The 14,051-nt window shown below is 35.9% G+C and overlaps 1 protein-coding gene across 1 annotated transcript in view; it reads left to right on the top strand.

Annotated features, from left to right (window-relative positions):
* The window catches only part of MALRD1 (MAM and LDL receptor class A domain containing 1), a 239,243-nt gene that overhangs the window by 192,504 nt on the left and 32,688 nt on the right, over positions 1–14,051 (top strand). The window contains exon 36 of the mRNA XM_058831049.1: positions 386–452. Coding sequence (XP_058687032.1) covers positions 386–452 — 67 coding nt within the window. The remainder of the gene's footprint in view (positions 1–385; positions 453–14,051) is intronic.

The raw sequence follows: 14,051 nt of genomic DNA, 5'->3' as shown, positions 1-14,051 counted from the left end.
TATAAAAGCTATTATTAATAACATAGACTTAGGTACTAATTAAATATCAGTTCAATTCTTTTGGGTCTTATTTTATATATTCCCATTGTTTGAAAATCAAGTAAGTGGCAAAAATTCCATTTCTGGAGTCAGATAAAAATCTCATTTGAGAAAAATTCAAAGACTGCTGAAGTGCAGCATCAGGATTTCAATAAACTCAAGAGCACTCCATTGCTTGCAATATTCTTATGACTTGTATCACCAAGTCCATGTCTAAAAAAAAGAAAGAAGTTTTGGAAGTCAAAAGGAAGGAAGGATGTGAATATTCCGTCATTTTGAAAATCAGATCATGACAAATCTAATAAAAAAGAGGGGGAAATAACAATTTTTACCTTTATGTTTGCAGTTTGTCCTGAGGAATACTGCAAAAATGGAGGAAAATGCATCATCAAAGATGACATTCCATTATGCCAGTAAGTTTCACTGGCAATTGACTTGTGCTTGAGGTTGGAAAAAGCTGCTGTTGAAACAGGTGGTTTGCTCCCCAGGGATTGAAATTATATTCAGTAGAAGTGTATTTTAAAAGGTCTCTGTATGTCTACACTATTTTTATCTACCCTTAGTGAGTTAAACCATATTTTGAGAAAAATGTTATTTATCAGATAGAATTTTCTGTAACTTTCATCTGTCATTACATGTGACAACCTGTTGGCTGACACCCTAAGTTTTCTGTCTCAAGTTTCATATCAACATTTAAAAACATGTGTTTCTGTGCCTTATTTGCAGCTGGGTGTTGTATACCTCAGATGAGATTTTACAGCAGACCACATATTCATCTTTATCTTCCTGCCAGGTTTTTGGAAAAAGAAAGGGTTTTTTCTACTTATTCTGTCCCTAAAAAAGGTGATAAAAATATGCTTGCATTTTTTTTCTGGAAATACTCTCTGATGAAAAAGAACATATGCAATTCTGATATAGAATGTATGAGCCATTAGAAAGAGTCTCAGGCTATCTGAAGTGACTCGTTTACACAAGATATCACTCTGTTTCCCATTGGGAAATTAGAGGAGACTTTCTAAGTGCAAAGAAAGTGATGGTATGTGTTATCATGCTTTTGTCCTTCACATGCTTCAGTGGAGCTTGCCAGAGTTTGCCAAATTACTAAAGAAGTAACATTTTTATCACAGTAGCTATCTTAGTCAAGATTAGATGCTAAGGTTTGTCTCCTAGTCACTAAGAAGTGCGCATTAATAAGCCAGCTCTGTCTTGCAACACAGGTTTATCCTTTACTGGCTGAAGAAATGTAATACATAACATACTCAGAAAATAGAGGGACATTCATATAGGGTATTTCACTTTGGGTCTCAAAAAGCACTGTTAATTACCTGCAGATTTCCCAAAAAATGTCCACTATAATAGAACAGAGAATGGTTGCCTGCCAGAGAATGGCAAGAATCTTGGAATTTCATCAAGGTGTTTGTTTCAAAATATCTTTGAACACATAAAGAGAGAAAGGTGACAAAAACTATAGGGAAAAATTGCAGAATGAAAAGTCAGCAGAAAATTAAGGGGTTTGAAGTAGGAAGTTTGTAATTTGTAGATTAAATCATTGATCAAAAAAAAAATTGTTTGTAGGGGCAAGGCTCTGGAGGTGTAATTGAGATTTTAAGTATACAAGAGAATTATGAGAATTGAACTTCTGTTCATACTTGCAAAAGAAAGTAGCCCAAACCAGCAAATCTTTTTTATCCACAGAAATAAAAGACAGTTGAAATAATAATAGTAAGTAAACTAGTAAATAACTAGTAATCTAATAAAGAGTAAATAATTTCCCTCAGCATTCAGTAAGAAACATATTTAAGTCTGATGTAATGCAAAGGCAATCAGAGCAAAAGCACAGAAACAAAAATTCTTTAACTGTGGGGTTAACATAACTGTGGAGCTGTACGTGCTAGTGTTGGGGAAGTTGGTCATCTGTACTCAAGAATGGCAAAACACCAGTGCATGTTGCAGTAGGCTTTCTGAAAACTGCCTGTAAGGGAGGTGGCTGGAGACCAACAAATGGAGAAGAAAAGGGATAGCCAGATCAACAGTCTGATATCAATACCATTCAAGGCTTTATGATATTTTTAAAGAAATACTTGTACATATAATAATAGAAGAGTTAACCATTACTAAGATAAAGTTCTGCATGACTTTTTTGAAATTCCACGTCAAGACCATAAAAAGACAAAAAAACCCCCAAAAATATACATAAAATAATTTAAAATGTAGAAGTTTATCAGTTTTCATTACATAGGGGGAAAAAAACCAAAAAAATAAAAGCAAAACAAAAACCAAACCAACAGCCCCCAAACAATAACAAAATACCAAAAACAAATCCCCGCAAAAAACCAAAATAAAAAAAAAATAGAAATTATCATGAAAAAAACACTCTTTTTTCACCTTTTAATTCTCAGTCCTTACTCTAAATTTCCTGAAAAATAAATTATAAATTTAGCTAGAAATATCTTCCTCCCTTGAGAGCAGCCATTCTTCTAAACTACAGGATAGGTAGGAGAAAAAGCAGAGAGTGTAAGAGTACAAGAGGCCTGTTGCAGAGCAGGGAGACTCCTGAAAAGAACAGAGTACAGATACTGCCCTGCCACAGAACTGACAGTCTTCCTAGATGCCCAGAGGTAATTGTGTGGGGATCAAAGTGTTCTTAAAAGTCACTGGGTTTGACTAGTACTATTCAGTGACACGGTAGAAAAGGAGAAAAATTTGAACATATCCTTTTCTAACTATTTTATCTGGCAAAATGGATTCTGATCTTCCCCCATGCAAGATGATTGTGCTCTAGTTTCTATAAAACAAGACTTGAATCTGGAGTTTAAAAGTCATTTTGGCCTCCCTGAGAAAGTTGGTTTAGCAGAAAAATAGGCTGGACAGGTCTCAAAGCTTCATTTGTTCCATCATGGTCCCATAAGAACTGAAATTGCTGCACATTTTAGGTTAGTTTGAAGCACACTGATAGAAAATAATTTCTGGGAAACATTTTTGCTGGTGATAACATCTGAATTTTTCTGTGGTTTTAATGCAGTGGGGTTGAAGTAGTTAACTGTATAGGCTTCTTCCAGCACTTTAACATGCAAGCATGAGAACAGTGAATTTGCAGCAGCTGCTTAGGGAAAAGAAAGCACTAGCATTTGAACTATCTGAAGAGACTGAAAGCAGACAGTAGATTTTATATTTTCAGTACTTCTCAAGTTCCTTTGATGGTGTACGTTTTTACAAGTGTGAACTAGCTTAGATATATATAAAGTTAGTAACTTAGGGCATCACCATGTCTTTCAACAGTATCTTGCTAAGAGGGAGCAGTAGCAGCGGAAGCTGAGCTTTGACGTCCCTCTGTGAACAGATATCTGTAGACCTGGTGGGAAAGAAAGCAGTGCATTCAAGTCTAGATAAAATTTGTGTTGGAGTGGGTAAGACAGTTGATGTATCAGGTTGCTGTAATTTTTGTTTGTGTTACTGAAAACAGCTTCTCTAGGCTGGTTCAAATGACTGCAATAACATCAGTGAGATGCCCAGTGTTTGAGAATGTGATTGCTGGTTGGTCTCAGCAAGAGTGTGTGAGTGAATGCAGGGCAATGGTGCTTGGTGGGTGATGGTTATCTTCCTACTTGAACAAAACACAGCTTGATGGCTGTCCTGGTCCTGCTTGGTATTTGAATTTTTGAGTTAGCTTTGAAAGACGCATTTGTTTCTGCTATTTGGTCAGGAGAGTAATCAAGGCGCATATCAAATGGATTTATCTTGTACCTTCTATTTCGTGGGTATTTTCTTTTTCTGACAAACTAGATGGAGCTTTAATCTGAAATTCTATGGCCACTCTCAGTTGACAAAGTGTGACTCCTATTTGTCCTGACTGAGGTCTCTTCTGTAGTCAATGCGCAGCCAAGTGGCTGCTGCTGGCAATCAGCTACAGTGGTTGTACCAACAAATCATGATAATTTGAGCAAAAATGACTACAATTTTTGCAACTTCAATCCTCCAATTTCAAAATCATTCCTTTGATTATATGTATGTTTTCCTCAACTGTTTGTCCAGTGTTTCTTTGTGTTTGTTTTATTTTTGCTTTAAAGTAAGTTCACAGACTCCTAGAAACACAGGAGAGGAATATAGAGGAGACCAAGCAAGCTGGGAAAAGTGTGTTTCTAACACACTAAAGTGGAAAGGTGAGGCTTCAAAGATTGTACTAGTATTGAAAGAAAAAAAACTACTGAGAACAGAAAAAAATCCAAATCACCAAACCAGACTCTTCATACATACTTTTCATTCTCATCCATCTGGACAAGAGTAATACTAAACATGCACATTCAACATGTACTAAACTTCACATACAATAAATATTAAATCATCATCAAATCATCACATGGTTTGGGTTAGAAGGAACCTGCAAAGTTCATCTAGCCCAGCCCCTCATAATGAGTAGTTTCATCTTCAATTAGATCAGGTTGCTCAGAATCCCATCCAACCTGACTTTGAATCTACCACACCTCTGGGCAACATATTTCAGCAATTCACAAAAATAGTTATAAAAAATTCCTTTCTTAAATCTAGTTTTAATCTCCCCTTCTTCACTTTAAAACCAGTATTGCTGGCCCTGTTTCTGCAGGCCCTACTAAAAATAGAATTGTTTAGGTTGGAAAGGACATAATACAGTTCTTGACTTTCCCTTTATTTTATACAAATATTTTCAACATAATATGTCAAATTTCAGAGTAGTTACACTGACTAGTAGTAAAGTGCATAATGAGATAATTTTTATTATTGTCTGAACTGTAAGAAGGTTCTATCTTTTAGCAAAAGAAAAAAAGTTCACTTAATTAAACAGTCATATTACAGATTAGAAATAAATCTTCATTAAGCAGTTTTTTAATTCACTTAATATGTAACATCTAGCTAACTGAGCTGTGGAGATTGAAATTGAAAGGAGTCTTTACATATAGATTTTTAAATATTGTTATCTTTGTAGTTGTGTATCTAAATGCTGATTTGGCCAAAAATACAGAAACTGAATTATTTTGTTTGTTTCTTTTTGTGATAAAAGTAAACATTACTTTCTCTTTTGTTTTTTTAGAAAAAGAATTGGTTTTACAGGGTAATCATTCAGAGAAGTGGAATTCTTGCCTATTCTTTTTAGAAAACTGCAGGTTAATTGGTGCTCTATTTTTTACTTCTTCTCATTTTTACAGTGAGCTTATTATTGTAACACAAATGATCTGTTTTAAATTGAAAAGTACTTTATCACAAGTAATACAATAGCAACCAGTATTTCACAAAACTTAAAGAAAAAAGGTGGTTTTTTTGGTAGCTGAGACATTTTTTCAGTATCTGATTTTGTTTTCAAAATACTAGCTTCTAGTAAGCATGATAAATTTTTGAGGGGCCCTGCAAGTGGCACGCAGGGTCACATAATGTCTTGGCAGACTGTTTGATACCTTTTCCAGTTAAGTATCATGTATGGCAAAGGAGGTAAATCTTACATCCTCACTGGACAATATATTTTGAGAAACATAGTGTTCTTGTTTTTTTTTTCATAAACATGTTTGTCTTTGGATCTACTCTTACTTGTTCTGTGTTACTGGATTTTTGAGGACTGATGGTGGTAGTTATCTTTAAAAACTTAAAGTGGGAGGATTGTTTTTATATCACAGCGGATATCAAGAAAATTGAGTGATAATAGTATTCCAGGCTAAGAAAATAAAATGTTTGGAAGCATCTGGAGTGTGGATTTGATGGAAATAGGAAGTCTAAACATTGACAATATAGAAATACCAATTTATGAGTAAAGAGGATTTAAAAAAAGAGAAGAAAGAAGCTTCCATTTCAGCTACATTTTTTCCTGCTCCTCTCAGAAATCCCCACCTCAGAGTAAGGATTGCTGACATAGCAGCTGCTGATTCACTGCAGATTATTAACTGCTCAAACAAAGCAAATTGGTACTGATTTCACTTCTTCCCTAAGAATTTTCTTTTAGGTTTACTGAACAAGTGAGACATGGGTAAACTGATAATGCTATATTGAGCATATACACCTACAGGAAAGTTGTAGTCATGAAAATCAATTGTACACTGAGGAGAAATGAAATGAGGATGTAGCTATGAATAAAAACAAAAGCCATGATGAGTAGTCAAGGACATAAAACACTGAAAACAAATGTCAAGCTAAGATTTGGATTTTGGGAAGCAAAGGCAAACATACATAGAGGTGGTATAAAGAATTCATATCTTTCCTTTACCCAAGTCTCATTTGAAAAGTGATGCTGGTGCAAATTAAATAACAAGTTCAGGTTACCTGAGTTGGGTAAAATTAAGACCAGGAAGACAAGTTAATATATTTATTCTCCAGAAAAAAATTAAACACAATTTTTCATGAAAGAAAATATACAATATATTGATGGAATTTTAAAGATTTGCTTACAGAAAACTCTTCCCTAAAGTTTTTATTATATTATTTTTTGTTAAGTCTTGAGCCTTTCTTATTTGGAAACATTTCATGAGAGCAAGATGCTTCATACAATACTCTTACCTTTTAGTTTGTCATGTTTCTAACTTCATAGCCTTTCCCAAAGGAAAATCCCATAGGGATTATAGTGCAATGTAACAGAAACTCAGACTTCAAAATCTTAGTATTTGGTCTATTTTGCAGTAGTTGGGGTGAAACAGCTTTTGCCCCTCATGCTGATTGCCTGCTCATGGGATGTTCAGTGATCATTTAACAACACAAAAAAAAAAAAAAAAAAAAAGGGAAGTCTTTTGAATCCTCCATAATATATCAGAATTCAGGAAATAATGTTCCTTCATATAGAAAGAGGTATGTCAAATTTGTTTAATAAGTTGGGGTTTTTTTCTTTTAGATTTTCCCCACTTGTACTGAGTGACTTCAAAGTAAATACATTTGACCAAATCAATTTTACCTAATGAGAAGCTTGCCATCAAGCAATTATCAGTGGCATAAACTGGGTATCTTTTAGAATTTAGAAACTGTTTACTTCAAGTTTTGCTCTTCTTCCTCTGGAGGTAGTAGTATGATCCTGAGGTCAAATCTTTATCATGAAGCCAGCTGCTTCACGCAGTTTGTAACTTCTAGAAATGGTGAAAAAAAACCCCAACTGACATTTATCTTAGTCAAACCTAATTGAATACACAGGGCAGTTTGCCCCCTTCTGCAGGGAGGCAGGGACATGCTGTGAAGTTCTCCTGTGAGTGGTCTGAATCAGTAGACTGCTGAATCCAATGATTTCAGGAGGAATGTTTTTCTGTTTTTTTATTATAAAACTAAAACAAGGTTGTCTCTATGTAACTGCTAAAGTTTGGCTGCACCTTATTGAAAGCCAGATGTTAGAGCCAATTATATAAATACAACTGCATAGACACAACCATGGTCTCACAACACGTTTCTGATCATGTTTTTTAGAAATCTCTAGCACCTCATTCAAATGCAAATCAGACTTTCTCATTTAACTCTTTAATTTTGGTCTTTTTTTTACAGAAAAACAAATTTCAAGGTATCTTTAAAACTGGAAAAAAACTAGGTAGACTATAGTCTTTCTTTGTTTTCCTGAGGTGAAATATTACTGGGACAAATGGAAAAAGTTTTGTTTGAATGGCCCATCAATAGAATTGGAAGAGCACTCGTAGTAGAAGCACTTATTGTAAATATAGCCCAGTGGTCATTCTGGAAAACAAATTGTGGACTATGCATTTTCAAATTGCCTCTTCATATGTTTGCTGAGTGGGGAGATTTTTACTTGTAAAGAAAATAAAGGAATATCTGGGACAATTTGAACTTGATGAAGACTTTATACAACCTTTTCTTGCAAAATTTTGCAGTTGAAAGGTGCTAAGATAGCTTTGGGAATAAAAGCAACTGCATGTTTTATTATAAAAGGTGATTTTCCTACATTTTCAATGTCATTGCAACTCTCAAGATCAAAGAGAGAATTATATTTAGTGTCTGAACACAATAATTGATGTTTTAATTTGAAGATAATATAATCTTATTGAGAAGGGTATAATTTAGTAACTACAGTGAAAATTACTTGGACATATAATAAAGATGAAGCAAAAAAAATTCTCCTCAGCTGGATCAGCAATGCTTAAGTTGCTGAAAGCATTCAACCTCTCTGATAAATATCCTATATTACTCTTTTGATTTTCAATTCATTCTTTTAAGAGATTCAAAGCAAATGAGGAATCTACAAGGTGTAGGAAACCACAGCTGGATTTTTTTTATTACTAAGTGCAATGAACCTTTACCTCAGAATGACTTGTACACAAAACTCTAGATTTTATTACATTTAAAATTCAGGAGATAGGTTTGTCTTCAGTAAGGAAAAGCTTAGGATGTGTGAAGCATATGTGTAGGAGAGGATGCATTTTGAGTAATGAGAGATTTTTATATAGGAGAATGTTAATTAATGTTGGATATTGGATGTTTGCCAAAGTATGGAGAGTCCCCTGAAGGGTTACTCCTACTAATACCAGATGCTCAAGAGTAGGAAACATGGATAGAAAGCTTTAAATCAAAGAATTTTTGTTCTATTTTGTTCAAAAGAGGAAAGAATAGCAGTAAAATAATAAATACTTTTCAAAAGAGAGAAAAAAGGGAACAATTGAGGAAGCATAAACAAGGATTGCAAAGATTCTTGTGCTACAGCCACTCCTCTTTCACATTCATGTGGCTGTCTTTTGTCCACAGAAATTTTAAAACATCTGGGTATATCTTCAGCACATAAATTCATAGGCACATAAATGGTTCTAAATTTTTGGATTATATTAAGTCAAACAATAATTTAGAAGTCTGTGTTCAGATAGAATTATTTAGACTGAGTGACAATCTTTTTTCAGCCTCAGTCTTCCTGGATTTAAGTGAAAGTAAGAAGCAGTATTTGGAATGAAAACCAGCATTTTCACTCCCTAAGACTACACCTGCATGTCTGCATATCAGACTTTGTTGTCTGGAATGACAATCAGCTCAGAGTTAGAGTCCTCTCTGTAGGAGGCACCTGGAGGCTGCTGGCTGGATACACCTAATGCAGTGCAGAATGTGTCACAAAAGCTGTAAGGGAGACTTCTGGAAAATAGGTCTATCATGCAGCACGATGACAAGAATTTTGAAGTGTGACTAAAATCTGATACAGATAGGTCTGGGCTGAGGATGTCAGGAAAGATGGGATGGTGGAGGTCTGTATTTGAGGATCTGTGCTATTGTGTAAATCTAGTAGAAAGGACATACATCTTGTATTCTGTACCAACCATGTCCTGACATTTGGCCTACTCAGTCTGACCCACTAGACATACTGGTGTCATAATGTCATCAAGCTCTCTTGCACGTTTGCAATTTTCCCTCTTGTTCAGTCAGTGAGAATTTAAGTCTCAGAGAATTATACCTTTTGTGCGGTTGCTAGGTGGTTAAAGGATTTCCTAAAAGCAGCAAAATCTACTAAATTAAGAACTTTTGAACTTTTCTAGCCAGCTTTTGCTGTGTTGACTGATCTGGAAAGCTCCATGCACTTTAATTTTAAACACATACAAACACTGAGGATTTTTCTCAGTGCTTGGAAGGAGCTTTTCATGTTTGCTATTGCTCTAATCAGATACTAGGCTGCATCTCTAAGTGGGAAGCAGTAACTATGTGCTGTTCCCATACAGAGACTTGTATGTCCTTTGGGGAGAAAGTACACGTACCTTTAAGCCAAAATAATTTTCTCTGCATCTGGTGTGAAAGTCGTATTTTCAATGTACGGAAATATTTTTCATTAAAAACATGTATCAGATTGTAAGACATAAATGAACTTTAAATGTCCTCTGGAGTATATCAAGCTGATGTGGCTCATGCAAGAATTACACTATGGATCTCAACACCAGAGTTACTGCAGGAATAAATGTCTGTGGTGGGTTGAACCTGGCTGGGTGCCAGATGGCCACCAAAGCCACTCTATCTCTCCCTTCCTCAGCTGGACAGGGGAGGAAAAATATAATGAGAAGTTTGTGCATGGAGATAAGGATTGGGAGAGGTCACAGAGAAATTGCCGTCACAGGCAAACCAGACTTCACTTACATAAATTATTTTAATTTATTACCAATCAAATCTGAATAGGGCAATTAGAAATAAAAACTAGATTGTAAAATGGCTGCTCCCCACCCCTCCTTTATTCCCAGACTCAACTCCATGATAACTAGGTTAACTCTGCAATATGACAAGAGAACACAGCCTTATGCTGTTCTAGGGGAGCTTTAGGCTGGACATTAGGAATAAATTATTTGCAGAAGGGGTGATTAGATATTGGGATGGCCTGCCCAGGGAGGTGGTGGAGTCAGTACCCCTCCAGATGTTTAAGGAAAGACTGGATGTGGCACTTAGTGTCATGGTCCAGTTGAAATGGAGGTCTAAGTTACAGGTTGGACTTGATGATCTCAGAGGTCTTTTCCAATCTAATTGATTTTGTGATTCCTCATTTTCTCTGCCTCCTTACCTCTGGCAGAGCAGGGGGATGAGGAATGAGGCTTGCAGTAAGTTCATCACAGGGGCAGCCACAATGGCTTATGTGCTGGGCTTTGGCCAGTTCAGGTCCATCCTGCAGCCAGCTGGCATTGCCTCCACTGAACATGGGGGAAGCTTCTGGAAGTTTCTCACAGAAACCACACCTGTAGCCCCATCCAGCAGATACCAAAACCTTGCCATGCAAACCCAATGAAACATCAATCTTCAAGCTAGGCTTCAGAATTCAGTAAGGCTGAGATTTTGCTTGTTACTGTTTAAATTATGGAGGTGAGAATGGTTTGGGTTTAAATTAACTGTGTATTGAGTTTGTGCAACCAGATTTTGGTAGCTAGGAGGGGGGCAACAGGTGAGGCTTCTGCGAAAAGCTGCTGGAAGATTCCACCATCTCTGACAGAGCCAATGCCTGCTCCAGGACAGACCCACCACTGGCCAAGGCTGCGGCAACCAGAGAAGATGTGATGACATATTTAAGAGGAATAAAAAAGTTATTGCAAAGATGTAATTGTATGAAGAGAAGGACCTATTCTGGAGCAGTCTGTTCTTGAAAAAGTGTACCCCAAAGAAAGGGACTCGTGCTGGAGCAGTTCCTGAGGAGCTGTAGCCCATGGGACCCCAGGCTGGAGAAGGTTGTGGAGAATTGTCTCCAGTGGGAGGGGTCCCTCAGTGGAGCAGAGGAAGAGCTTTTCTCCCTGAGCAATGTCAGAAATAACCTGTGATGAACTGATTATATGGTCATTCCCCACCTCCCTGAACCACTAGAGGAGAAGGAGAAAGAGCCCAGCAAGGGGGGTGGAGTTTGGGAAAGGTGTTTTTAACATTTGTTTTATGTCCCATTGTCCTGCTCTGATTTTGATTGGTAATAAATTCAACTAATTTCCCCAAGACAAGTCTGTTTTTCCCTTGATGGTAACAGGTGAGTGATCTCTCCCTGCCCTTATCTCAGCTTGTGCACCTTTTTGTTATGTTTTCTCTCCCCTGTCCAGTTGTGGAAGGGACTTACAGAGTGGCTTTGGTGTGCACCTGGAATCCAGCCAGAGTCAGCCCACCACAAATCGTTTCCCTGAGGATGAGAAAACTAACTCACCAGAATGCTTGATATTTTATTTGCAGTATGCATGTTTTTGTACTATCAGATATAGATAACAAATTATCATATGGCTTCGTAGAAATGCTGAACTAAACTGTGCCTTATGTCACCCTCTGGGCAGCCACATGAAAGTCAAAACCGTGATAATTCTCTCTGTGGTCAGAGAGAAAGAATTGTCACCAAGCCCAAGGTGTCATTTTTAACTCTAGTTCTGTACATACTTAGGGTACCTTGGCAGCGGTATAAACTCCTTGGGTAGAGGAATATATCAGTTGTATTATAAACATATGCATTGCACCTAGGCTAACCTCAACAAGTGCCTTTGTTGGAAAAGAAAACAATATTGGAGCCAACAATGTGTGACAATGGCTTCTTTAATATAAGTGCTAGGTGAGATTATACAGTAAGGATTGTCTAAATTCTAAGATTAAATGTGTTTGAGCTCTGGGTCATTAACCTACTATATTAGAAAATTATTTTTATTGCTTCATGAGTTTCTTGTTTCCACTTAGAACTTTCCCATTTCTTACTTTAATCTTTTTTCTATTCATCCTTATTAACTATTGAATTTTCCACTGATGAAATGTCTGCTCCACTGAGTTTGGTGGCAAAAGTTGTGCAAATTAAAGAAAATTCCTTAAGGTTGTAAAATGGAGCTAACAAGTTGACTACCTACAGTAAAATGGAGCCTGTGTTATGCAGTGCTTGCATGCTTGAGTTTCCTATGCAAGCAACTGACAGTGCAGCTTTGCACAATGAGGAGCTGAACAAAACATTTTTAAAGCAGTGCTACACAGAGTCGAATATCCCAGTGCTTCCTTTTCACAGAGCAGAACTCCAATTTAAAAATAGTTATTACTCTTCTGGGGGCTTTATTTCTAGATTTTAAGTACTATTTTGCAATCAACTGATTTTACTCATTTTCAGATACATTAAAGTGCGTGGTTTGATTTATATTGTAGTCTATCAAATAAATGTAAAAATTTAACTGTCAGGAGTTATTAACAGATTTCAACAGATGGGAAGAAAAGTTTTATTTGCCTTGCTTTTCATTATTCTTTATCTTTTACAAAGCAATATTTCATTAATGTAAACTTTTTAGATACCTAGGAAAATGGAAGAAACATTTCCAAAAACTTGTTAATATTTTAGTGTGTGGAAAATATAATGTTTACATAATCATATAAATTCACAAATATTATCTTCCTGCCTCTCTGGTTTTTAGAATTTAATGTGAGATGATTTGGCAGAACACAATTTAAGAGGCTATACAGCAGCTAAGCTCCTTGTTATTAAGGTTCTAGCATTTTAATAGCTGTCATCAAATTTTTCTTCACTTATAAACTTCCTCATGCTATCAGTAAAGTCACTTTGATCAGCACTAAAACCCACATATTGAGAGTGTTGTACTTAATGGATGCAGCTGAGAACTTTTTATCTGACAGATCATAAGATAGTAGGGGAAAGCTAAAAATGAACATACAGCTGTGCAGCCAATACCATTAACTTATGTATATATATTTATATATGTGTGTGTGTATATGTGCATAATGCTTCTACAGCTGTCTAAAATTTTCTACCCTTAAAATTCATTTCAGTGTGCTGTTACTACAGACAACAGGATAAAAGTTTTTGTAACCTAAAGAGTTCATGATATACTGTTTACTTTCTTCTGATCTACAAAAATCATAGTGCCACAGAACTGTGCACACCTCATTTCAAGATAGAACTATACAACACAATTGTGCATTTAAATATAATATAGACATTGGTATATTATCAAATTACTCTTTCTTGACTTTTTAAAATTATATATTTATTTGTATTTTCATTGAAACCTCTCAGAGAGTAAGGCCAAAGTAAGATTTTAATAAGTGTCAGAATGGGACCAAAACAATGTACCTTACAATATTTTATTTTTGTCTGTTCAAGGTTTTATATGGTAGAATCAGTGTGCGTATGAAAAAGATGGTGAAACAATAATCAGCTTTCTCTGTGCAGTCTTAAACCTAGTAGAAGGTCAATGTCCCTTAAATTTTAGTCTTGTGAAAAAGTCCCTCAGAAACCCTTTTCTTTAATCACCCTGAACTACTCTGCTTTTCTACACTCTGTACTTCTAATGGTACAAGTTGTATTTGTACCTTGAATGCTCTTTCCTGACTTCCTTTTAAGATGCATTCTTACCCATCATATCTCACTTAATTTTTTGCCCAAATTATCATCATGCACCTCAGCTAATGCAGAATTGACCCTCCTTGCTTGAATGACTACAGAGTTTTTAGGCCAATAGTCTTCAAAAGCAGCTGCAGAGAGGATTCTTTTTTTTCTCTGCGCCTTTTTCCTTACTGCAATAAATGTTAAATATTGACCCTGCTTCCCTAGCCTTCATAATTTATTCCAACTCCATCTACAATTTCTTATTTAGCAAGTA

This window comes from Poecile atricapillus, chromosome 2 (assembly GCF_030490865.1).
Source record: "Poecile atricapillus isolate bPoeAtr1 chromosome 2, bPoeAtr1.hap1, whole genome shotgun sequence".
Taxonomy (NCBI): Eukaryota; Metazoa; Chordata; class Aves; order Passeriformes; family Paridae; genus Poecile; species Poecile atricapillus.
Note: the sequence above shows the minus strand (reverse complement) of the source record. Positions and strands in the feature narration are given on the sequence as shown.